At 46.4% G+C, this 26,419-nt stretch overlaps 1 protein-coding gene across 12 annotated transcripts in view; it reads right to left on the bottom strand.

The window, feature by feature from the left end:
- Window positions 1-26,419, bottom strand: part of ARFGAP1 (ARF GTPase activating protein 1) — a 369,057-nt gene that overhangs the window by 203,562 nt on the left and 139,076 nt on the right. For all 12 annotated transcript variants that reach the window (XM_069650786.1, XM_069650787.1, XM_069650788.1 and 9 more), the window contains exon 7: window positions 9,434-9,545. In XM_069650786.1, coding sequence (XP_069506887.1) covers window positions 9,434-9,545 — 112 coding nt within the window. The remainder of the gene's footprint in view (window positions 1-9,433; window positions 9,546-26,419) is intronic.

Below are 26,419 nucleotides of genomic sequence, written 5' to 3'. Positions count from 1 at the left end.
GGGTCGGACTGCGAGCGGCGGCGACCCTCGGGTCACCTGACTGAACACGTGAGTGCCGGTTACGAAGGAAAGGTAAGGGGGGAAATAGGGGGGACAGGTGGTAACAGGTAGTAGGGAAGAGTAGGGCCTGTGTGAGTGATGATGAGGCTTTTCTGATCTATCCTTTATATGGCCATTAGGTTTGGCAAGACGTGAAGAGAAAAAGAAGTGGTATCCTAGCCCGAACGGGGTAGAAGGTGGCGCCGCGTAGCTTTGTCTCGTCCAGTGCAGAATAAATAAGTGAAGTTACAGAGAAAATAGTAGGAGTCTCGTATATTGAGTAGACTCGGAGTAGTTATTTAGAACATTCTTTTTCTGGGTAAGAAAGGATTCTTGGAAAAGAGTAAGAGGGTGTAAGAGGTGGGGAGTGAATGAGAAGAGTAGGCGAAACGGGAATGGGGTGGAAAAAAGAGCAACGGGGAGAAAACGCGCGCAGGTAGTGCATGTACATGATAAGTGTTATATGTACTTTTGTGTTCTGTCCATTTTTGTCAAGGATATCCAAGTACTGTGAAAAATTTGTGGTTAAAGTGGCAAAATATGCAACAATGGACTGTTGAATTTGAACATGCAATAACTAAAAGGTTAACGTTGAAAAGGGGGTTGATATATATATATATATATATATATCTTGATACATATATGTGCATACAAATTACAAAAATGACTCGTGGTATATTTTACCACTGGTGAAGAAGTGATTAAGGGGAAAGGGAGGTCGAAAGGTAAGTACAGACAAAGGGAGGAAAGGAAACATCGTCATGGGGGAATAACACCACTAGCACATTTGTCAGCACCTTCCATTATACAGTGAGAAAATACAAAAATACCACGATCAATGGTTGACGGAGATAAAAGGGGACAGTGTGACGCCAATCTGGCCAGAGGGTGGGTCATTCGACAAGAGAGTATTGGATCCAGTATCTACACACTTGTTAGCAAGGTAAGGGGAAACAAAAGCAAAACAGAAGGGAAGTACTAGACCTATGGCGAATGTTTGAAGAAGTTACGCCTGCAGCAGAGGTAAATAAGGAGAAAGTGAATGAAACACAGAAAATGCAGGAAGAGGTAAGCGGAACGCCAAAGGGCGAATGCACAACCATTACAGCTGAAGGCGATACAACTAAAATATATCCTCTAATGTCCAGACCAGCAGTGGGATATAGTGAGCCCCTGTACGTACCAGCATGTCCAACTCCTACACCTACAACAGGAGCAGTTGCCACAGCACCACCCCCCTATGATAAAGGAGGTTTGTTTGGCCCAACAAGCGCATCCCCTGTGAATTTAAAACATATCACTGGAGAATTAGACCGCCAGTTAGCGCATGCACAGATGGAGATAACGCGGCTACGAGCATTGTGCGACAGGAGCCAAATGCTGCCAGGGGGAGGAGAGGTGTCACCATTATCCATAGCGGATATAACACCAACATTGAGCACAGCAGGGGAAGTGGCGCAAGTGATGTCAGAGCCAGCACGGTCAGTATCATCACAAGGAACACGCATACCACAAGGGCAAGAGAAAGAGTGGCGGTCAGGGCAATTACTGTTCCATCTAAATGACAAACTCGTGAGGATTATACGCCCACCCACCCCAGACAGTGAGAGAGGAGAAGGATGCAGCCACTACCGACATTAGCTTGGTGAAGACCCTCGGGCGGAGGTCAGCCCAAATGGCAGAACTCGAAATTGATAGTGAGAGTTGCCAATTGCGAACCTTAGGTATTTCCTGTTTGAGATGGATTGGCACATGGACATAAGCATCCTGAAGGTCTAGAGATACCAGCCAGTCCTGAAGCTGGAGGGCCTGAAGGATCTGAGAGAGAGTTACCATCTTGAACTTGTCCTTCCTGAGGAATTTGTTCAATTCTCTTAAATCCAAGATGGGTCTCAGTCCTCTGTCCTTCTTCGGTACTAGAAAGTAGGGGGAAAACCAACCCTTGTTCCTCTCCGCTACAGGTACCGGTTCCATGGCACCTTTCTCTAGCAGGTCTAGAATCTCCTGCGAAAGGAGCGGATCTGGAAACTTCAAAGAGTTGTTCCCCGGTGGATGACTCAGAGGTGCGTAGAAAGGGCAGGCAGTAACCTTGGGCAACTGTCGCCAATGCCCAAACATCTGACGCAATAGCCTGCCATTCCGTCAGATGTTGAGTTAACCTGCCCCCTACTGGTGTCTTGTGAGGAGAGACCTCAGAGTGGTTCAAAGGCGGCTGACACAGATGCCGAGGGCAAGGAGGCACCTGCTGCCGCTGCGGCTTTTGTACTTTTAACCCATCCACCGCGGGTGAATCGTTTTTGAGCCGGCTGTCCTCTGCCTTTCCCAAATGCGGAATAAAAGCGAAAGGACCTACCCCTCCAAGATGTTCCTGAGGGGCGATACAGAGTTTGACAGATTGCAGCTCCAAGAGGTTTTGCTGCTGCCTTGGATGTTTGTAACTTCTCTAGGCTGTCATCAGCCTTCTTACCAAACAAAGAAGTGCCGTCAAAGGGCATATTCAAAAGTCTGGCCTGTACCTCTGGAGCAAAACCAGACTTTCGCAACCAGGCAAATCTGCGGATTGTAGTACTTGCCGCCATGGCCCTGCTGATACTGTCAGCAGATTCAATGCCAGTTTGAAGGGACTCACACATTGCGTCTTTACCATCTTTAATGTTCAGAAATGCTTCCCTTTCCTCTCATTCCGGGAGATAGTCAGCCGCAGATTAAGCACAATCCCAAACTGTATGGCTGAAACTTGCGAGCGTGCAAATAGCATTAATGGATTTAAGCGCCATGCTACATGCCGATAAGTCCTTTTTTGACATAGCGTGAAACCTTTTATCATCCCTCTCTTGTGGAATAGTATGGTATGCAGATCTACTGATCGATGAAGTTGCTGCTTGTACAACCAAACTCTCTGGAGATGGATGTTTGCTCAAATATTCAGGGTCAGAAGCAGATACCCTATATTTAGCAGATAGTTTTTTGTTAACTGCCGGGATAACCTCAGGAGTTTCCCAGTTGACAGATATTTTTCTCTGCAATGCAGCATGAAAGGGAACCACAGGATCTACCTGTGGGCCTTTAAGTAAAATGTCCGTAAGATCATCCTATTGAAAAGAAGGTGTAGACCACCCCATGAACTCTATTATTCTGGCCATTAAGACCCTATAAGGGGTCTCAGCATGTTCCCCTGGGTCTGGTTTAGTGAATTATACTTCTGGAGAAGTATCTAAACCACTTGCCTCAAGGTCCTTCAATCTGTTCTCTTCAGAGATAAATTCGTCTGGTATAGGTGTGGTCCTCTGTAACCCAAAGTGCCTTTCATGGTCAGAATCCTCCCCTTCCTCATATATAGAGGACAAAGCTCTGAAATAATCTGACCTTGGGTATGGTTTAAAACCCATTTCTAAAGCAGAAGGGGCCAGGCTTGTAGTCACCGGTTGAGAAAACGTCGAAGTTGTCGACGCGGAAGTCAAAGGCTTTGATAAAACCAAAAAAGGCATCGAAAAAGTATGAAGAGGCCTCGAAGAACTCGAGAGGATCGGAATCCTACTCCGAGTCGTCGAGGTTATCGACGACATCCTCGAGGTCATGGTCGAAGCCCTCGGTATGTCTACTGACTGTGATGTAGTAACAGCAGTAGGTCTGTCCTTTATCGGTGTCGACAGCGGCGTCGATTCGACCGATTTGTGTGTCGACGGGCACTTCGATAAAGGCGTCGATGACGCAGATTTATGAGTCAAAGGAACCTTTGATGATGGCATCGATGTTGCGGTGTTGCTGCTTTTGCTCGAGGATTCATGACGCTCTTGGGCAGTTTCTTTCGCCGGGTGCAACGACTCGCGGCGTTTCGATCTTTCACCCAGGGTATCACCTTTAGCCGTCTCCGAGGGGGTCGAGGCCGCATTCTCGAAGACGCTAAGCATTTTTTTACGGAATTCCTCCCACTTAGCTGGAGAGCTGTGTTTCGTGGGGCAGGAGACCCTTTCCGGGGAAGTGGAAGAAGACAAACAAGAGGGAGATCTACGACGCCTCTTTGTCGAGTGTTTAGATCTCGAAGACTGATGGGAACCGCTTCGAGACCTTGAGCGAGAACGTTTCCTGTGACGGCGAGGAGACGAATGTCTCGACTCTGCCAAGGAAACTTTCGAAGAAGTTGAAGTTTTAAGAGTCTTAACTGTTTTTAGCTTCCCCTTACGCTCCTTCAAAGCTTTCGCCGTCATGGACATGCAGTCCTCGCATTCCGAACAGTGATGCTCCGATCCCAGGCACCACAAACAGATCCTGTGAGGATCCGTCAACGACATTTTCTTCCCACAATCTCGATACTTTTTGAAGCCAGACCGTGGGGTCGACGGTTCGGAAGAGGAAGCCATCGAATGAAGAAGATATCTTCGAGGAATAATAATAAATACTTAAAAGAACTGAGCAACACGATTCCGAGGCCCACGAAGCGCAGAAAAACGGAACTGAGCAACGGACGCTTCGCAAGTCTATTTATACGCACGATGACGTCAGCGCCGATATGGAGGCTGTCGAGGGACACCAACTCGAGGGACGTTGACGCGCAGCGCCCTATACTGAAATTGTTTTCCGAGGCCCGCAAGCTGGAAGTGATCTATCAAGATAAGGAATACGTCAGAGGACACAATCCCTTCGAAAGTCCGGTTTCCGTCCACGCCATGGCATAGAGTCAGCACTACTCGACCTAAAAAACCAACTTCGAAGACACATGGATAAAGGCAAATGTGCCATCCTCCTACTCCGACGTATCGGCTGCGTTCGACCTAGTCGACCATAAAATCACACCTCAACACCACGGCTCACTTCTACACTGAGGCCACAACCTTGATCACATCCTTCCTGGAGGGCAGGGTTATGAGGGTCTACTCAGACCAAACGTCAGCCACTCCCTCCCCTATTAACTGCGCAGTACCACAAGGTTCCTGCACCTCACCCACACTATACAACCTCTTCATCCTCCCTTTATTCAACGACCGAGAAGAATTCGGCATAACTTTCACCAATTATGCGGACGATACACACATTCTTCTCCCATTATCTGGTGACTACGAACAAGACCTAAAAACCCTGCAAAACACATATGCCATCATCCAGGCTTGGATGGCAGCTAACAGCCTCCGTCTCAACGTAGATAAGAGAATCCCTTAGCAAACTAGACAAGAAATACAGTAACTTCCTAATTGAGAACTCTGTAATCCCAGTCTCCTCGGCTGTAAAAACTTTGGGAGTATACCTAGATTCAACCATGTCCATGGACAGACATGTTAATCACATCTCCTCCTCAGCAGCACTAACAACTAAGATAATCAATGCAGTAAAGCCTCACCTATCCACTACGAACAGCATCAACATTTCCAGAGCCACCATAGGTACCAAATTGTATTACTGCAACGTCCTCCTACTAGGCACCTCGGCCAAAAACATTAATAAACTTCAAATCACTCAGAATAATGCCCTGGGAGCTGCCATCAATATTCCTAGGAGGGAACGCATCTCCTTAGCAAGACAAAATGCTCACTGGCTCCCAGTCAAAGAAAGCATCCAATTCAAGACTCTTACCATCACCCACAGATGCATATCCCAATCCGCCCCTAGCTACTTCACCAAACGTATACAACCAGTCCAGACACGTAGACCCAAAAGGGACCTGTACGCAAACCAAATCTCAGTCCCCAAATTCAACAGAGCTAAAGCAGGCGGCTCGAGCTTCGAAGTTCTAGCCCCAAAATACTGGAACTCTTTACCCCCCAAACTGAGAGCTGAACCATCCCTCATGGCCTTCAGAAAGGCACTGAAAACCATATTATTTAAGTGAATGTTACTTAAACACCACCACAATGAACATTAGCTATAACACACAACTTTGCCTATGCTTACTGTTCCTATGTAACCACAGAACTTTGCCATGTTTGTAACCATATTCCCACTGTTCTTGTATTATACATCTATGTTAAGTCAACCTTCCTGTAATAGCACCACGATGCCCAAGGGCAGCTGTGCGCTTTAAAAATGCAAATAAATTAAATAAATAATGTTTAATTGCTTTTTTACATTCAATAAGTTAACAAAGAATCCATTGTTCTAATTATTGTGCTGAATGATGTCATTTTTCTAAATTAATAGGCTCTTAGATCTACAATAATAGAGTATTGTGGCTCCTTTTTCTTTGTAGGGTGAACAGCAAAAAAAAAAAAAAAAAACAGTTTCCCCTTCGCGTTACATTGAGTTTAGTGTGGGAGGGTCAGGTTAGGATTTTGACACAGGACGGAGAATTTGTTGTTTAGGACATTCTGACACAGACGTTCCTTCGTTTTGTTGAGGTAGGGGCAACCCCTCTTAGAGTTAGGGATAAGTAGGATTTCCCCAACCCTCACTTTAATTTGATCAATACAAGTCTTCAAATTTCACCATAATGCCACTGTGTCCAAGTCTTACTCTTGATTCCTTACATCTATGGGAACAGTTTATATTTCTTTTTACACCTTTTTCTTGGAGTCATGTTTTCCTCCAAGTTTCATGGCACCGGCCTTTGGCTTTTGGAGCACCCAGAACTTTGAGCAGCATTGATGGGAGCGCTTTGGGCTTACCTTTTTATTTTCTGATATTATGCTTATGGGAACAGATGTTCCCAAGTCAGGGGGATATTTATATCCTTCCGATCTTTTTCTATTTTGAGATCAGTACACCCCACCTTATGTGGAGTCCTGAAGGGCTACATTGTATCCCCTTTCTCACTCCTCCTATAACTGTTTCGGTTACAGTGACAAGCTAATCTGAATCCATGGTGGCAGTCGTTTTATCCTACCTACTTTTGGGCAAGTTTTACTTTCAGGCTTACTCACCGTCGCAGTAGTCAACAGAAGGGTCTCCATTGACTCAAAATGGTAACAGTTTCCTTTTTTCGCCAAATCGAGATGGATTGTCCTTACTTGGTCCTTCTGCCGTTCATGGTGGGGGAGGTACTTGTTTGACTTTGGCCTTCGGCAGGATGCCTTTGTGAAGACCACCAAGGCGCCAGTGAATCTGCGAGGACAGGAAACCAGGGACGCTCTGCAACTCTGCTGTTCTTTGTCTTCTGCTGTGCCTGCCTGGCACCTGTTCCAAATCGGAAGCTAGCTGTCCTAAAAGGACAGCCAACAGCCACCACCTACTGTTGGAATGGTGCATGGGTGTCGATTGACAGTTCCTGCATAAGAGGCATGGATCCTGAGGCGGAAGGCAAGCGTACCACTGGAACTGAAGAACGACGAGGAAGGGTAGAGACGCCCAGCCACTTCGGCGACCGGAGCTGCCCTCTGAATAACCGCTGCTGTCCGACCCCTTCTTCCAAACGTTAGGAGAGCCCAAAAAAGGAGGACTCTCTCCCTTAGACTGGCAAATCCAATCAGTATCAAGACGACCCGCATATCGATACATCCCATGACGAGCTGTGACCTTCAACGGCAGCAAACTGCCAAGACCCTGGGACCTGTGGCCATTTTGCTGTTTATCGCCTCCCGAAGATCAAATCCTCCCGAAACTTTCGTGGACTCCTTCTGGACTTCAAAGGCAAGATTCCACTCCTTGAAGTGCCCTCCCAGAGTATTGGACCAAGAAAGTGAGACGAATCGACCAGGCGGTAGCCGTTCTTTAGTGGTGCTTTGAAAAGGGTGCCAAAAAAATAAAAATAAAAAAATAAAACAACGAAGACTCCTTTGCTTGGAGCCTCCACTTGACTGCTGTTGCAAGATCTTTTCCAATGTCCCTTCTTTCGTCTGCCTGATCAAGAATCTGGTGACCGGGTCTGCTGCATCGCGGTGCATTGTGCTGCATTCTCTTCTTCACGTATAAGGTGCCGAGACTCTTGGAAGAACTTACCTAGCGTTGCATTGCTGCTCCTGTGTGCCTTCAGGGAGCCTTCCAAGGTCCCTGAACCTTTTTCCCCAAACAAAGTGTTACTTGCTACTGAAGACTTCATGTGGACCCTATGTCTTACTACAGCTTGTTGCTTGCTTGTTTGGCCCGCCAATATGGCCCAGAGACACTTAAACATAGATGGGGATGGACTACTAAAACCTCTGAAACTACGACAAGTTTGACTTGCTTTATGTTGGTCTTGTTTCATTCATATCTGAAACAGATATTCTAAAAGTTGTTACAAAAGGTGTTTTACTTAACCTTTAATTGATTACTGCCAATATACAAGTATTTTCAAAAGTGATTTACTTACTGTAAACATTGTATTCGTTTTTCTAAATTGCTCATTGTGTGTTACCGTACTTCACCTTTACCTTAGTGTGTATATATAAAATAAATCATTATTTTTATACAACTTAGTGTGTCAGTGTTTCTTTGGTCTATGTGTGTACTCCAAGGTCTTTGTACCCCACTGCATCCCTTCCTCCCTCCCAAGTTAAACCTGGCTGCTCAAACATTGCTACCTATACTACTAGTTGGAGACCTGTGCTACAAGTGCGAGTCTTCTGAAGTTGGTGGACTTTTGCAAAACTTCCTAACACTATCGTAATGGAAACGCCTGAATGTGCACACACTATAGGCTGGTTTCTCTGAACAACTCGCCAGAAGTATTCAGAAAAACCTGGTACATGCAAGAATAAACATACATTTCAAAAAAAGTAAACAATACCAGGTGGCTGCATATTGAAGACGCCAACGGAGTCCTAGCTCCATTTTCTGTAATTGTGATTTGGCTTATACTAAAACCTTTTGCAAATAAAACATAAAAACAAATGTACAAAATACTATTAAAATAGGAATTATAGTAATTCACAAATCACAACAACCATATATCCGATTAGTACCCATCGAGGGTAAATGAGCTTGTAAAACGCAAGCTCATTGGCCCTCGCCTGGGCCTCACATGCCCCAGAAGGCTCGGAGCACTGCACAGCCTCGAGTTCTTCCCACGACTGGCCGCCATGGAAAGGGAGAATGGACTACGTATAGTCCCTTCGTCCTGTTCCATGGCAGCCATTTTTTTTGTTAACTATGGCTGCCACGGAAAGAGAAAACTGACTGTTTTCTGTCCGCAGCGGCTATTTTTTTTAACTTTTTACTAATGGCAATATGCCCAGAGACTGCGGGCCATTACCGCATAAGCTAATGCTTCCAAGGCCTTTGTTACTAACTATGGGCCTTATGCGGTAATGGCTTGCCGTCTCGGGACATATTGCCAAATTAAAAGTCTAAAATTATTGATTGTATAAAAGCTAAAATAGCTTATTGACAATGGAATTGGTTGAGCGCAGAGTATTCTTCAGTCTGCAGACTTCAATCATTTACCTCCATAAGGGGGTCCTTAAAATTGTCTAGTAGGTCTAAAGTCTCAAACCTACATAAAACAGCACATAGGAATTCACAAACCGGTGCAGTCTGATCTACTTACAGAGTACAATGAGGTCATTGCGTTGTTAAGGAAATCATCTTCTTTCTTTGGAGGGTTGACTGTGTTCCCAAACCCCACATAGCGGTTTTCCTGGCTGCCAAGCCCACTGCCACTACAGAAAAGAAAGCAGGTTTTTATTAAGCACTTTACTTCCCCATTTAGAGGAGACTGTTTTTGCAGTTACATTCATTAAAAACAATACATGCATCCAACTCTGACCGAGCCAACTCTCTTCCACATTCTAGATTCCATTTTTTTTAAAAAGTGGTCTTTATATAGTGTACATGCAGGCTTAATAGTATCAAATCAGCGTCAATGCAAATACATATATATTATTTTTCCACAGACAATACATTGCTGCACCAAGAAAGCAAGTAATCACTCGGCCATGAAAATAAAGAAATGCAGGCGCTTAATAATGAAAGTAAGAAATAAAAGATTACGTGATTTCAACAAATTAAATTACAGAGAATGCGATAAAGAAAAAGTTCTAATGAAAAATATCGATTTTATTATTTTTTTATTTTTGGGGGATCCCCCTGCCTAAACCCTCTACCCCATTTCCCTATGCTTTTAAAACCACCCCAAACCCCTGCCCATCCATATTAACCCCTTAAACCCACCCCATATGCATTTTAAACAAAAAATGTAATATTTTGCGTTACAACATTTTTGTTATTACAGCATTCTCTGTAATTTAATTAGTTAAAATCACTGCATACCAAAATAAAGCACTAGTAGACAGGGCAACGGAGATAAAGGTGGTGCAGACATGGCATAGCGAGCTGTAAGAGCTTCATGCCCTTCTGCTTAAGTGTCCCTTACGACAAAAGCTCTGGACTGTGACCTGTGGGAGTCCCTGCCTTTTTTTTTTTTTACGAGTCTCGACAGGTTCGTTAACCTTCCTCACTGGAGAGTGTGTTGTGCTACTTGGGAGTGCAAAGACCCCCAGTACAGGGTGCCCCAAAAAGTACCCTAATCTTTTTCATGCTGAGGTCCTCCTAATTAGTTGTCAGTAGTACCTTCTGGCGGATGGAAGAGTTTTGTATGTTTTGAAATGGTTGCATGAGACTGAAGCTGTTGGAAAGATGTTCTTTTTGCTGCTTTCCTCCCTTCGACTTCTACAGGATACCATTTCTTTTTTTATTTTCTTTGGACTCTTGATCTGAATTTTGGGAGGCAAGTAAAGTCTTCTTTGCACCTCCTTGGTCTTTTTGTTCATTCTGAGAGGGAAAACTAATAAGTCTATACGACTATAATTACAGAGACAACGTCTCTTTATAGATTTCTTGTATTGTTGGAACTGCACACCACACCTTAAAGTGAAGTGAAGTACAGTTGTATCTTTTTCTGTAATGGCTTTTTTGGTTACATTTACAATGTGCATAGGGTGGGCTGGTGGCAGCAGACATTTTCCATGTTTTGTGATCTTTACTCATGCACCTTTGAATTTACTGCAAATGGCCACTAAAGGTGGCTAGCATAAGAAGGCCTGCCAGAAAAGACTTTCCTGTCCTTTGGCGATATTGGTCTCTGGCCTTTGTACTGCACTCTCTGGTGCGGAATTGCTAAATATGGGAAGCCCTTTTGCAAGGAAAGCTGCTGTTTGCCAGGCAAGGAGGTGTTTTTTGTGTGGGAGCCCGGACACAGGCCCTGGGACTGCATGGTCTCAGTGCATATCCTGGTGTATGAATGTCTGTTGGGCAGATGTTGTGGCCTGTGGCTATCCATGATTGGATAGCCACTGACCGTTTGAATTGTAAAGAACCTTACTATTCGTGGACCTGGGCAAGCGTCCAGATCCTAATCTTGGGAACAAGGAGGAATCCTGCAGCCATTCCAAATCCAATTATGATTTGATATTCATGTAGCGCTTTTCCCAAAGCGCTGTACATAGAGCATATTAACCAACAATTATCTCCCAACCAAAGTTGGTACTCATTCAACAATTTGGAAGTATAAAAGACAGAGTTGGCCTTGCCAGGATTGCAATTCGTGACCTGCAGATCTCACACAGACTCAATCCGCTGAGCTATCTTACCGGCTAAGTATATCATCGTTGGAGAGAAGACCCCTACAAAGAGCAACCGCGAGGACGACTCCGGCAACTAAAACCAGTCTCAAACCCTGCTCGAGGATCCATACCATCCAACGTGTCCTTGGACCAACTAGTGGACTGACCAGCTCTCTTCTGAGCTACATTCCTGCAGCCATTGCCATTCCGAGTGCAGGGCCTTCCTCCTTTGTTCGTCTATTGAAGATCTCCCATTGCAATCAGTCTTCTTTGTTTCATAGAGGTGTGTTCATCTTTTCATTGACTAGGTGTTCCGCTGGAAGGTGCCTGGAAACGAGATCCAAGTACTGCGGCCGACTGAACCTAAATCCAGATGTTGTTCCAGCTGGGTGCCTTCATGATGCAATGCAGTAGACCCTTGTTCCTGGTCCTTGGTCATGGTGACAAAAGGGAGGACATCTGGCGGGTTACTGCAGCAGCCCTCAAGAGAGCAACTCGGCAGCAATTGATTGCCATCGGTTCAGCTGCTCCGAGGTTTTGGTGCCTTTTTCTCAGCGCCAAAGTAGAACAAAAAGCTCTGGTTAGGTTTTCCTTGATCACTCGGTCCTGGACTCTGGTGAGGGGACTCTGGATGCAGATTTGTTGCTTCTGTAGGGTCCTCTGGATGCCCACAAAGATCTGGCCGGATTCGGACTTCGGAAGACAATGCACTCACAGATGGTCGAGGTACCCCGGGTGTCGAGGAGGATAGCTCAGCGGCAACGTGCTCACTTTGGAAGCAAGACGACACGGAGCAACATGGGTTCGATCCCCGGGTCCACGGTTGGAAACCTCTGGGTATTAAGCGCGTTATAAATAACCAATCATATCAAAGGGCTTCTGCAGCCTTGGACAGTCGCAGCAAGTCGGAGGTTGCACTAAAATAGAGTTGGTCTCGAGGCTAGTTGGTCCCACCAGCCTAAGGGAGGAAGTCTGCCTGTATGGGTCTTCCCAGTTTATTCTAAAACTGGGTCAGCACAGCTGCAGGGCTTCACTGGGAATTTTGCGGTCCTGGAGTGTGCTGCTGGTGTCTTTTCTTGTCTTCTGCTTTGGATGTTGTCCTCCAGTGGTCGACTCTGCTCTTAGTCCCAAAAACCTTGCTTTTTATGCAAGTTCCCATTCAATCACAGCCCCAAACTGTCAATTACACAGCAGGATGGCTGTCCTCCAGGACCGCCAGCAGGCCAATTGGAACTGGTTTCACTCGGGCACACCTAGAGACAAAGGACCGGGATGTTTCTGGACCCTCCCTCAGTTCCTGCCTTTCCAGGCACACTGAAGCCGCCCAAAGGCAAAATACACAAAGGACTCAAACCTGATGTAAACAACAGAGTAAAAGCCCAGAAGAAACTAACAAGAAATGTCAAAAAAGCACTGCAGCCGAGGTATCAGCCTGCAGATACATGTCACTAGGTAGTAAAAAAAAATAACACCAAGAAGCCATTCAAGCGAGTTAGTCTAACAAAATGTTACATGAGGAATGGGTTAAAATAATTAGTATGTAACCCCCCCTCCACCAGCACTCCACATAGGGTGGTGTGTGCTGGACCCGTAAAGTAAAGGTAAGTAAGACAGAGGTCATATTATTATTGTTGGGAACAGTAGTTCACCCAAGAAAATGGAGTTAAACACTAAGAGAAGTCCAAGGGATTTCACAGTGGCACTGCACAAAAGGTGCTGTGTTCACAATGCAAAAGCAGATGCCTAAGGAGTTTACCAGACTCCATAAAACAGTAAGGAACATAAAAAAAAATCATATTCAGGGAAAACACAGAGTGAATGATAAAAAGGTCCCAAAGCCCTGACTCCAGCAAAAGAGCTGGGAGTCTCTAAGGTTAAAGGGGATTGCAACAGAAATGGAAATTCTCCCCAACAGTTGTGCTGTAGTTCCTGTTAAATACTCCAAACCTGGAAGCTGCTGACAAGCCAAACACTGGAGCTGAAAACAAAGAGGAAGATGAAGAAAAGCCTGCTGTGGCGATTTCCAGCAACCGGAAAGCCTGCTGTGTAACCGGAGCCTGCTGTTAACCTTCCTCTCAATTGACCCAGTAGTCCCGAATGCAACAACTCCTACCCAGAGGCTGTTGAGATCCACTAGTCTCATGAAGACCCACGATTTGAGCCACCCCACAGCGTGCTGAGACCTTGCTGGGATGCAATAGCCCAATACCCTGGGACCTCGAACCACTGCACTGTGCACGGTTCTCTGAATCTTTCTGAAACTTTGGGTGCATCCTGCTGGACTTCCAGAGAATTGATTCAAGTCCTCGAAGTCCCCTCACCAGAGTGCTGGACCAGATTAGAGACAAGAATACAACCAACGATATTCAGTCTTCTCCTGGCACCTGGAAAGGGCACCAAGGCCACAGAGCCACAATCCAGCCACAAAGGAACCCTTGTCTGGAGCCTTCCCCGTTGATCCATGCTGCAAATCCCCTTCCACTGTCCTGTCTTCAGTCTTCATGAAAAGGAATTCATAGACCAGGTTTTTAGCTGCAGATCCTGAAGATGTCCTGCTGCAAACCCCTACTGTGCTGAGGTACTGTGTTGGCTGGGGTATTACTTACCCTAAGCCTTTTTGAGATTCCTGTGAAGCTTTGGGGGAGATTCATGTGATTGGGAGTCCTCTCATACAGTTTACCCAGGCCCATTGCTGGAATCCCTCTAGGGTGTCTTCTCTGAAGTCCCTGGAACCCTTTCTAAACCTCTAAAGTAAAATACTTGTCTGCGCAGATTTCCTCAGGAACTCTGTCTTTCTCTACATCTGTGCCTATCCTGACCAGTCTCTTGGCCACTAGAGACCTACTGAACCTCCCCCAACCCCCTCCTGCCAACGAGAACACTCATGCTCCAAGAATAGGGAAGAACATATATGGTTTGGCCCTTTTGCCTAGTAAATGCAACAAGTGTTTAAAAGTGACTTGTAATAGAGTTGGTTTGGTAACTGTACCTATGAAATATGAGCAGTTACAAAAGTTCTTACTATCCTTTGAATGTGTTTTGCCATTTTAAAAAATATATGTAAGGTTATTTTACTCACCTGTGAATTGGGTCCCCCTCTTCCCAAAAATAATGTTGGCTTCACCCAACAATTTATTTCAGAAAAGAATTGTAAATGTTTACCAACTGGGTCTCGCGTCCCCCGACCTGCTTTATAGACTGTCTAGAATAAGTCTGCCTTGGGTTTTACTGAACTTGAATAGCTGTGTGTAATTCTTAATAAGTGTATTGTGGGTTTTACTAACCTTGGACTGCCTTGTCCCATCCTAAACAAGTTATTGCTTACCTCAACGTGTGTCCCACTGATCGGAAAAACAACGAACAGTTTATTACAACATTAGGTCCACTCACCTACTATGACAATGTAGTTATTGGTTTATACTGTTCCATGAATTTGTGTTCCACTATTCAGAAAAGTGTCCCGGTACAGGGTTGTGGTTTACTAAGTGATTTCTTAACTGCGTGTCTCTGCATGACTGACAGGGTCTACTAGCCTTTACTTACTGTAAAGTAATCAAAGTAACTTGCGGTTTTACTCCACCTAAATCGGTGTGTCCTATTCTAAATGTGTATGATTAGGTCTGACTTGCCTAGAAGACAATGCATTACTTACCGTAAAAGCATTTCTGATGGTTGTATCTGCATAGATTCACATGCTGTGCATAGTCCGACATCCAGTGGTCACTGCGGAGTATTGCATTTTGTTTTTCATAGTCGAAAAGGGGACATCGACAAGGCGTGTCTGTAACACTATCCCTATAGTGACGTGCAGTGTACCCACAATCCCTCACGCGTCGAGGTCCCTCTGTTTGTATTTTATTCTGCCCTGAGGGAGCCTTATAGACGTGAGTACAGAAAAGAGAGATAAAAGGATGTCTATGTTCCTTCCATCCGAGCGGGGAGGAAGGGTGGGCGCATATGAATCTAAGCAGATACAACCATCAGAAATGCTTTTACGGTAAGTAATGCATTGTCGTCTGATGTTTGTTAATCTGCTTAGAATCACATGCTGTGCATAGACTAAGCGAGCAGTACCCGGAGTTGGAGGTGGGTTAGAGAAGGAACAGTAGAGAAAAGGTGTCTTAATACTGCTTGTCACACCTGTGAATTAGAGTAGACCTAGAGTGGGCATTTAGACAGTAGTGTTGTGTAAAGGTGTGCACAGAACTCCAGGTTGCCGCCTTGCAAATGGACTCAAGAGGGACATTTGCAATTAATGCTATGGAAGCCCCAGTGCCTCAAGTAGAGTGCTCTTGGCTTGAAGGGTAGTTCTCTCTTAGCAAGAGAGTGTAACAGAGGGTGATGCATTGTACGATCCATCTAGATATAGTGGATTTTGAAACTGCATCTCCTTCTCTTCCTGCTGCCACCGAGACAAAGAACTGATTAGTCTTTCTCAGTGGTCTAGTTCTTTGCATATAAAACATAACAGCCCTGCGCACATCCAGTGTATGCAGGCTTTTTTCTCCCAATTTTGAAGGGTTTTGAAAGAACGTTGGTAGTTCTATAGATTGGTTCACATGGAACTTAGAAATGGATGTAGGTGCAAACCTAGGGTGTGTGCGTAGAACCACCTTATCTTTGTGAACTGTTACAAAGGGATCTAGAATAGATGGCGCTTGTAGTTCACTTACTCTCCTGATGGAGGTGATGGCTATTAGAAAAGCAGTTTTAAGGGCGAGGTCCTTAAGCGTTGCTTCGTGCATGGGTTCAAAGGGTGAGCCTATGAGCCTGGTTAATACCACATTTAGGTCCCATTCGGGAGCTGGGTTAGCTATGGGAGGGTGTATTCTTTTAACTCCTTCCAAGAAGGCTTTAATAACTGGGACTTTCCACCACAACACTAAGTTGAGAAGTGGTGTATGCAGAAAGTGCAGCTAAAGGAACCTTAATAGAATTAAACACTAATCCGGAGTCTAGTAGGTGAGTCAGGTAGAGAACAATTTGTGTGGGAGAGCAGTCAACCAGGTTGATGCTCTCATTTCTACACCATATGACGAATCTCTTCCACTTGCTAGAATAACAGTGACGAGTGTTAGGCTTTCTAGCTTCTTTGAGAATGTCCATGCATCTCTGCGGGAGTTGTAAATGACCAAATTCTATGATTATAGGAGCCATGCTGCTAAATTCATGGTCTGTGGGCATGGGTGTAGTGTCTTGCCCTTGTCCTGTGACAGCATGCTATACGGGCAGGGTAGTTTCATTGGTGGAGACAGAGACATCTCCATCAGGTGAGCGAACCATGGTTGCCGGGCCCACATAGGGGCCACTAGTATCATGGCGACTGGTTCCTGGTGCATCTTGTGCACTATCTTGTTGAGAAGGGGACTCGGGGGGGGGGGGGGCGGGGGGGGGAAATGGTAAACAAACTTCCCCGACCATGTTATCGATAGACCGTTCCCCATGGACTGGTTCTGGGGGTACCTGGAGGCGTAATCTTGTCATTGGGAGTTCTCCAGAGTTGCGAACAGATCTATTTCTGGGAATCCCCATTGTGTGAAGACGTTGAAGACTATGTCTTCTTGTGACCGCCATTCGTACTCTGCGGGCAGAGGGAAGTCTCTGCTGAGTTCGTCTGCTAGCAGATTGAGTTCCCCTGGTACATGTTGTGACAACAGGAACATGTGTTTGAGAGCCCACTTCCAGATGTTCTGGGCCAGCTTGGACAGTCCTGGAGAGCGAGTGCCCCCTTGCTTGGTCAGATCGTACATGGCTGTGGTGCCGTCTGCGAGGACCATCACTGTCTTCCCTAAGCAGGTGAGCCTGAAAAGCCTTCAGTGCTTTGAAGACCGCTAACAGTTCCAGCAAGTTTATGTGTTTGGACGCTACGCTCGGAGTCCAAACTCTGTGTGCAGTCTGATGGGATAGGTGAGCCCCCCATCCTGTGAGGGATGCGTCTGTGGTTAGAGTGGCCTCCACTGCAGGGGTGGTGAATGGTTTCCCTATTACAAGGTTTTCCTTCGACCACCACCGTAGCGAGAGAACCAAGGCCTGCAAGACCACCACTAGATCGTCCCATTGTCCGCTGGCCTGACAACACTGGCTGTTGAGCCACTCTTGCATAGGGCGTAGTCGCGCTGAGGTACCAAATGTATACATGACGCCATCAGTCCCAGCAAACGCATTGCTTTGCGCACCCTCACCTCCCGACCAGCCACATGTTGAGGGATCTGAAACAGCATATTTCGGACCCTCTCGTTGGAGGGGAAGACGAGGCCGTCCTTTGTTCGAATTAGAGCCTCTAGGAATTGTTTGATCTGGGTAGGCTCTAGGCTGGACTTCTTCTCGTTGATGGAGAAGCCCAGTTGGAACAAAAGGTCTACAGTCTTTTGGGTATTTGAGAAGCATGTCTCGTAAGAATCCCCTGTTATGAGCCAATCATTGAGGTAAGGGTATACTGGGATGGACAACCTGCGCAGGTGGGCCGCTGCCACTGCCAGTACTTTCGTGAATACCCTCGGCGCTGACGCTATGCCGAAGGGTAGCACTCTGAACTGGTAGTGTTTGCCCTCTATCATGAACCTCAGGTATTTTATGTGCACTGGCAACATTAAAATATGAAAGTATGCATCTTTCATGTCCAGAGTTGTCATGTAATCCCCTTGAGATAACAGGGGGATTACTTCCTGTAATGTCACCATACGAAATTTTTGAGGTTTTACAAATTTGTTCGCTGGGCGCAGATCTAGTACCGGGCGCATGGTTAAGTCCTTTTTGGGTACAAGGAAGTCCACTGAATAAATACCTTTCGTTACCTCTGATCGAGGCACAACCTCTATAGCTCCTTTTTCTAGTAGCTGGTCCACTTCTTGAAGAAGGATGGCAAGGTGCTATGGTGACAGGCGTCGTCCCCTTGGGGGTCTGCACGTCGAGGAGCGGTTGAATTCTATATAGTAGCCACGGGATATGGTTGAGAGTACCCAGCGGTCCGATGTTATTCCCTCCCATGCTGGAAGAAAGTATGTTAACTGGCTCCCGACCGGCGATGCATGGGAGGGGACCCGAATCTTCGGGTCATTTGGTGTTGGTGGCTTGGGAACCTGTAGGGGTGGGACCCCAACCTCTTCCCTTGCCACGACGCTGTCCTCTCTGGGTGTATTGTCCACTGGTTCCTTGATTCGAGGACTAGTTGCCTGCAGAGTATTGCTGCTGCTGTTGTTGCGGGCGTTGGCCTCGAAAAAAGCGTCTGTTTACATAACCTCGCTTGTTGGGAAGCCTTGAAATTTGATCTAGGGTCTTAATGGTGTCAAAATCCTTTTTTGCAGTCTCTAGTGCATCATCCACCGCCTTCCCCAAGAGGTTGGCATCCTCTATTGGTTTGTTAATGAGAGATGCTTGTGTTTCAGGTTTAAACCCTGAATTACGTAGCCAGACATGACGTTTGAGGAGGATTCCTTGGACTAGGGAAGCCGAGTTCTTAGGGGTTCAGGTACCTCCTTGATGTCTTTGCGTAGTTTGCTCCATTGGGCATCTGCATAACTTGCCAGTAAGGAGTTGTTGTTGGCAATCCTGGTGGAACAGGCTGCCGAGGCTGTAATCTTTTTACCTAGGGCATACAGCTTTTGAGTCCGGTACAGAGTGGCCCCTGATGTATAACAGGTCCCATGGAGAGGGGCTAAATAATTTTTCTATCCTTGGGTTGACCCCTCTGACCAATGCGGGTGTAGATAGCGAAGGAATTATTTGTCTCTTTACTGAGGCAAGGAGGGGAATGGTTTGGCTGACAAAAGGTTTCTCCTTGATGATCTTTTCCACAAAGTCTATGTCAGGAGAAATTTCCCCAGTCTCGATTTCGAATTTGCGCTGCTGCTTTGCGTAGTAGCGCATTAAAAGGTAGGTTGATCATCTATAGATGACGTATTCCGGATTGGTGAATCTTGGAGGGGGGGTGTTGGGGGTTGGGTGAGGAGGACAGGTTTAGGGCGTCAGGGTCTGTAGACGCTGATGGGGACTGCCAGGGCTGTGAAGCACCTTCTTCTGGGTCTTCTTCAAAGCACCCACCACCCATGTCTGGGTTATCCTCGAAACCTTCCTGGTGTAGGTTTTGTTCTTGTTCGTTAGTTAAGAACTCCTCATCTTCATGAATGTGGGTGTCCTCTTCAGTGAAGTCATACAACTCTACCTCCTCCTGGGGGGGGTTAAACAGCCTAGGGTATTTAGCCCTAGGATCCTCCTGAGGCCCCTCTCTTGGTCTTTTGGGTGTGGGTAGGTATTGAGTACACATAAAACTCTATTTTGTCCATATAAAGCTGGAGTCTCTCTAAGGTCCCTTGTGGTAACCCAGAGGTGTGGGGGGGGGGCTGGGGGGGATGGGAAGGCGTTCGGCCTATAAACGCTTTGACCTATCCCATAACGTTGAGGATAAACTCCCATCGCCTTCCGAGAAGCCTTCTAGTAGGCTAGGAGTCCCTTTCGACGGAGGGGGCAGTTCCTGCCTTCCTTCCGCCCCTTTCGGTGTATCCCTGGCCTTGTGAGCGGTATTCGGCGTCTCTTTCGCCGTCCGTCTCTGGCTATCGGTGGAAATACGCTCCAGGCTCTCGATGACTAAATGGTCTGTCAAGGGTTCCCCTGGCGTCGACGTTACAGCTGTCGCGTTCTCTATGCCGACGGGCGCTCGCTGACGGGGCACGTCATCTGGCGGTATGGTGATAGCACCCTGTATCTGGGGGTAGCCCAGTCGCTGGTCGCGTCTGCGGTTGCGAGGGGGGCTTTGGACCCTTATGGTCAGTGGAGGCCGCCGGTAGGACCTGCGTCTCCGTTGGCGCTAATGCTTTCTTCGTCTTCGACGAGGAAGAGCCGTGGGTTGTGTGCTTATGTGAGTGCTTGTGTGCGTCAGTGTCGCCGGGGTGTTCATCCCCATAAGCAGGGCGTGAGCCGAGCTTGTCGGGGCCGGGGACAGACGACGAGGAGCGTGACCGCTCCCTAGAAGGGTGTACAACCTCCGAAGCGGAGGTCGGGTTATCACTTTCCTCGTCACTTTCGGCGGCGGTGGGTGAGGAATTGGACCTATACATGGCGTAGGCTGCCCACCTCTTGACCCTGCGGTCCTTTAAAGTCTTAGGCTTAAGAAGCTTACAGGCAGCACAACCGTCTTCTTTGTGGTCGAGGGGCAAGCAACGGTTGCACCGTTTCTGCTCGTCTTTCCAGGTGAATTTGCCCTTGCAGCGCGGGCAAAACCTAAATGGTGTCCTCTCCATAGCGGAGGAAACAATAAGACGTGATAACAACCCCGAAGGAAAAGGTGGGGAAAGAGAAAGGCATTCTTAAAGAGAAGCAAGAAATGTCCCACGACCCCACTCTCCCTACTGTTTGAGGCCGGCGAGGCCAGGCCACGTGTTCGGCGACACCGAAGGATCTCCTCCATCGAAGGCACAGCCGTCGAAGATCTTGTCGGCGGAGAACAGCTTCGTCAAAGGAGGAACCTAATGTAAGGTAAGTTAAATAATGACCAAAGGTCAAGTGAATATTTGCAATGTCTCTCGAGGAGCTCCGCGTAAAGGCGACCAATATATGGGCGGAAAAAAACAATCTGAGGGACCTCTATGCGTGAGGGATTGTGGGTACACTGCACGTCACTATAGGGATAGTGTTGCAGACACGCCTTGTCGACGTCCCCTTTTCGACTACGAAAAACAAAATGCAATACTCCGCAGTGACCACTGGATGTCGGACTATGCACAGCATGTGATTCTAAGCAGATTAACAAACATCAGAAATACTGTTAGTGATTCTGAACAAGGTCTATGCTTTGGTGTGTCTACCTTAAGCATTGCGTTGTGTTTTTATAATTTTCTGACAAAGAACTTACCCACCAAGATTTACCTTGGCCTATTTGCATTTATAATAAACCTTTGTTTTTTATAATAGTTCTGGGTGTAAGTGTTTCTGTTGAACCATTTGTATGATACAGTTCTTTGAACCTTCCTACAGCCCTCTGTCCCTCCTAAAATAAGCCTGGCTGCTCTGTCTGCGCTACCAAATATTCAGGTGGTACAGCCCTATACTAAGAGTGGAGTTTTGTACGGTCTCAGTTGAATGGTTTTACTAAGCCCTTAGTTGGGCTTCAGAAAAACAGTCCCACCATCAGTGCACAAAGTCTTCTCCCTACATATCACCCTGGAATGGCACCTATGTTGGAGGTACAGTGAGGCTCCACAGTTAGATCGGGTCACAAGATCTGTCCAACATAAATATTTGGTAAGCACTTAAACTGAACCACACAACTGCAAATTCATGTCTCCTCCGTATGTCAGGCTGTGCCTGAAAAAAAAGGTACACAGAGATGGCTTAGGGCTTGGTGCTACCTTGGAAGGCCTGCAGATAAGCTCAGACCTCAGAAAACTGCTTCAGTAAAGCACTTTAAACACATTTCTGAAAATGTTCCCGTCTGACTATGGCCCTCACATTCCTGGACCCAATTCTAACCAATCTATGGTCCCGTCAGGATACAAAATAAGCTTGTAAAAGTACTTGCATTTATCACTCATCCCAGCCAGAAATTGGCTTAGTCGTACCCAGTCCTGGGATAGGTTTGTCCTTTGCCTCCCACATCACCACAGAGCCATTTTATACCATTAGCTTAATTGCAGTCCTCCTCAGGTAGAATGGGAACTGGGATGGATGTAGGCACCTCCCTCTCGCGGGCTGTTCGGGACTCTGCGATCCCCATTTGTCGGTTTGCCTGGGGTCTCTTGGCTAGAGCCCCACACTGCTCCTATAGGGGTATTCCAGCTTCTTGTACAGTAGGCTTGATAGCATTTCCATGGCCCAGCCTTTGGCGAGGCGTTCTCCGCCTGATCGCTCTTCGTCTTGCCCCTTCTCCAAGAGGGAGGGTTCCGCTCCATGGAGGTGCGTCTCACCTGTTCTCGATAGGCTCTTTATCCCCCCTGCCAGCGGGTGGAACTCCACAGAGCTTGCTCAATCCCAGCTGAGTCAGAACACACAGAGGGTCCGAAACCAAGCATCCTTACAGGCATTTTCTAGTCATTAGATACTTCAAGTCCCATGTAGCCAACAAAGGTAGTACTGTAATCTTGGGGTTAGGGAGTGTGAGGCAAGATTTTCATATTGGTGATAAAACTTCCTTTTCTCTGTCAACCGCAAACCTGTTTTCCTTGGACTTGGTGACACCTAATCTTTACAATTTTTATGGGTGACCTTTTTATGTCTCTCCATAGTGAATGGTTGGAGTTATAGTTTTCTACAATTTATGGGCTCAGACTGGGTGAACCCTTTGGGCTTCCCTGTTAATTTCTCTTTAATGTACTTGGTTGAACTACTGTTCCCAATGGGTAAAGAGGGATTTTTATCCCCTTTTACATAATGAGCCAGCACACCCCACCTTATGTGGAGTGCTGGGGGGATACAATGTGTCCTCTTTCTTACTTACTTGGTAAACGTTTTGTTAACATTGTAAGTTTACTTGTGTTGGGGAGAATTTTCATTTCTTTGCCAATTCTCTTTACCTTTAGAGATCCCCAGTTCTTTTGCTGGATTCAGGGCTTTATAATGTTTACTCCCAAGTGAGTGGGACCTTTTTCTCACTCGCTCATGCGTTTTTCTGATTATGATTTTCTATGTTCCTTATTATTTTATCCAGTCTGGCAAACTCCACAGGCATCTGCTTTTGCATTTTAACACACAGCACCTATTGTGAACTAGTGTCTTAGGCATTAGTGCTCTAGACATAATACTGAACATATCTGCCACCTAGACTATAATACCTAAACGCCAGCATATGGTATGCTCCCGACAAACAGAAATGTCCCCTACCTGCCCCATCAAAGTCACCCTGACCCTTATACTCATCATAGCTACAGTTAGTATAATGGCCCTTATTATCAAAATTAGCCCCCCCAAGGATAGACACCTGAGACTCAGGTCCAGCCTGCCCAGTATCTATGAACCTGTAAGAAACCATTCAAATGATGCCAATAGACGTACCAATACCCAGCCAAAAAACTTGTCTCAACTAGACAAGCAACCCACCTATGCCAGTGCTCAAACCTCTACTAAAACCCGCACAATTCTAGATACCTTACCACCTAAAACTTGTCAAACAACTAAACCCAATAGCTCTTTAATGCTAACTGGAGCCCTCATTAAACGCAAGATCAGTGGTGGCCCACGCCGCAGAAATTGCCGACACCCTAAATAATGACAACTTGGACCTATTGGCCATTACTGAGACTTGGCTTCACGAGGCTGCAGGACCAACACTAATGCTAGCAGTGCCCGATACATACCAAATTCTCAGAGCTGACAGGCCAAATGCCAGAGGCGGTGGACCAGCCATCGTCTTCAAATCCACCCATCCCATCAGATCTGCTACGTCAGTCTCCTACTCATCCTGTGAAACACTCACAGCTAAAATGTCCCTCTCTAATAATCGCACGCTCTCAATCCACTTGATATATAGACCTCCTGGGCCACTAGGTACCTTTGAAGACGATCTAACTAGCCTTATAGCCAATAACACTAAAGACCACTCCCAAACCCTACTGATGGGAGACTTTAACCTCGGCTTTAATGAAACTGACAATAAACATGCAGTCAGTCGCAGCCCTGCTTAAGGACCATGGGCTAGATCAAAAAGTACTCTCCCCTATTCACATCAAAGGAATGACACTCGATTGGGTATCTGAACTGAATTGCAATATCAGATATTGCCCCACAAACATGAACCGATCACTATCTAATAATCTTCTCTGCCACAGAAGATCTCCTTAGCCCCAAAATCAACAACATGGTTCCCCCTCTTCCGACCAGAAGCAAGAAGGATATGACTGCCGAAAATATTATCCCTCTCCTCCTTCCAGCCATATCTGGACTGGAAAGCAACAACCTGACGCCCTAGTGAACACTTTCAATGATGCTATGATCAAAGCACTAGACGCAACTGCCCCAATCAAACTGCGCAAAGCTAAACAGGAAGCCCACCTAAATGCCTGGTTTACGCCCCACCTCAAATCTCTAAGACTACAAAAAAGAAAGCTCCAATCAATCTGGCGCCACTCACCTACTGAAAACAACAAAAACAACCTAACTGAATTTGCCAAATCTTACAAAAAAGAAATATTCAAAACCAAGAAGAACACCTTTAACGAGAGGATCGCAAGAGCTAACTCTAATGCTAAAGAGCTATTTGCCATCCTCCGTGAACTGGAATACCCTATTGAACCTACTGACAATGCCCCTAAAAACAAAGACTGGTGCGCCAACATACAAAACGCCCTTTCTAACAAAATCTCCTCGCTTAAATGTAAAATTGCACAAAAAAAAAGCCACACCGTCACCCTTGGACCAACAAATACCCCAGCCTCAGGAGAATAAGTCTACCGCACCCTTCAGCTTCAAGACCATCTCCATAATTGACACAGAAAAAATAATACTGTCCCTCAAACCTTCAAACTGCAAGGGCGACTCATGCCCAGCACAAATAATAAAGGACGCAGCAGGGGACTTAAATCCCTTCATTATCAAGCTCATAAACTCCTCCTTTAAATCCAACACGGTACCCACCAACCTCAAAGAGTCATGGGTCCTCCCACTACTGAAAAAACAAACCTTGGACCCCACTATCCCTACCAACTACAGGCCTATCACCACTGTGCCATTTCTCCTTAAAATCCTAGACAGAGCTGCCTACATACAAATTCAGGATTACTTGGAAGCTAACCACCTGCTTGGCTCTCGGCAATCTGGCTTCCGCCCTCTCCATGGTACGGAAACAGCTCGGTTAGACCTCAAGACACAAATCGAGGAACTAAAGGACAATGGAAAAACAGCCTTGCTCCTTCTACTGGATTTGGCGGCAGCTTTCGACTTGGTGGACCATGAAGTCCTATGTAACCATCTCGAATCGGCCACCAACTTCACCAGAGATGCCATAGCCTGGGTCCAATCCTTCTTAGGTAATCGCCCCATGCAAGTCTTCTCCACCTCCGACTCCGCTGACCCTATCAAAATAACCTGCGCCGTCCCACAAGGATCCTGTGTCTCCCCCACCCTGTACAACATCTTCACCAAGCCTCTGTTTGACAAGTTGGACAGACTGGGTGTCACCTACACGAACTACGCAGGCGACACCCAGATCCTCATACCCCTTTCGGGCGACTTTGAGGCAGACTTAGCCTTGGTGAACAAGATATACACCCTCATTCAGGCATGGATGGCCTCACATGGCCTCTGCCTGAATGACGATAAAACGGAGATACTAATTCTAGGCTCTGAAGCCAATATTCAAAAACTAAGCCCAAACTACACAACCTTCAGCATTGATAACAACCCTATCAGGGTGATGTCTGTTGTCAAAACCCTTGGATTCTAGCTGGACTCCTCCCTCACTCTCAAAAAGCAAGTCAACTCCCTCGCCTCCTCCACCACTTACACTTGCAAACACATCCGCGCATCCAGACCGTACCTCTCCAGTGCCAGCTGTATCACCCTAGCTAATGCTCTCATCATGTCTAGGCTAGACTACTGCAATGCCCTGTACTCAGGAGCCAACAAATACATCACAGACAAAATTCAAAGACTGCAGAACAATGCCTTGAGAGCAGCACTAAACATCCCTCACAGAGAGCATGTCTCCAAATTCAGAAAAGAGGTTAATTGGCTAAAAATAACAGACAGAATCCTACTTAAAACAGCTTCCCTCACCTCTAAATGTCTGAATAACCTAGCCCCCCCGAACCCAATGGAACAAATTACGAGGAAAACTTCCATGCGACCCACGAGGTCTGCCAACACCTTTAAACTAGCGACTCCCAGGTTCAAGCGCTCGACCGCGGGAGGAACTAGTTTTCCTGTCAAAGCTGCTCACTGCTGGAACAAGTTACCGCTCGACCTCAGAACCGAACAACCGTACCCTATATTCAGACACAAGATAATTAAATGGTTGCGGGACAATGATACATAACTTGATAACACCT

This window comes from Ambystoma mexicanum, chromosome 3p, assembly GCF_040938575.1.
Source record: "Ambystoma mexicanum isolate Mex_15411 chromosome 3p, UKY_AmexF1_1, whole genome shotgun sequence".
Classification (NCBI taxonomy): Eukaryota; Metazoa; Chordata; class Amphibia; order Caudata; family Ambystomatidae; genus Ambystoma; species Ambystoma mexicanum.
This window is presented reverse-complemented; position numbering and strand designations above follow the sequence as displayed.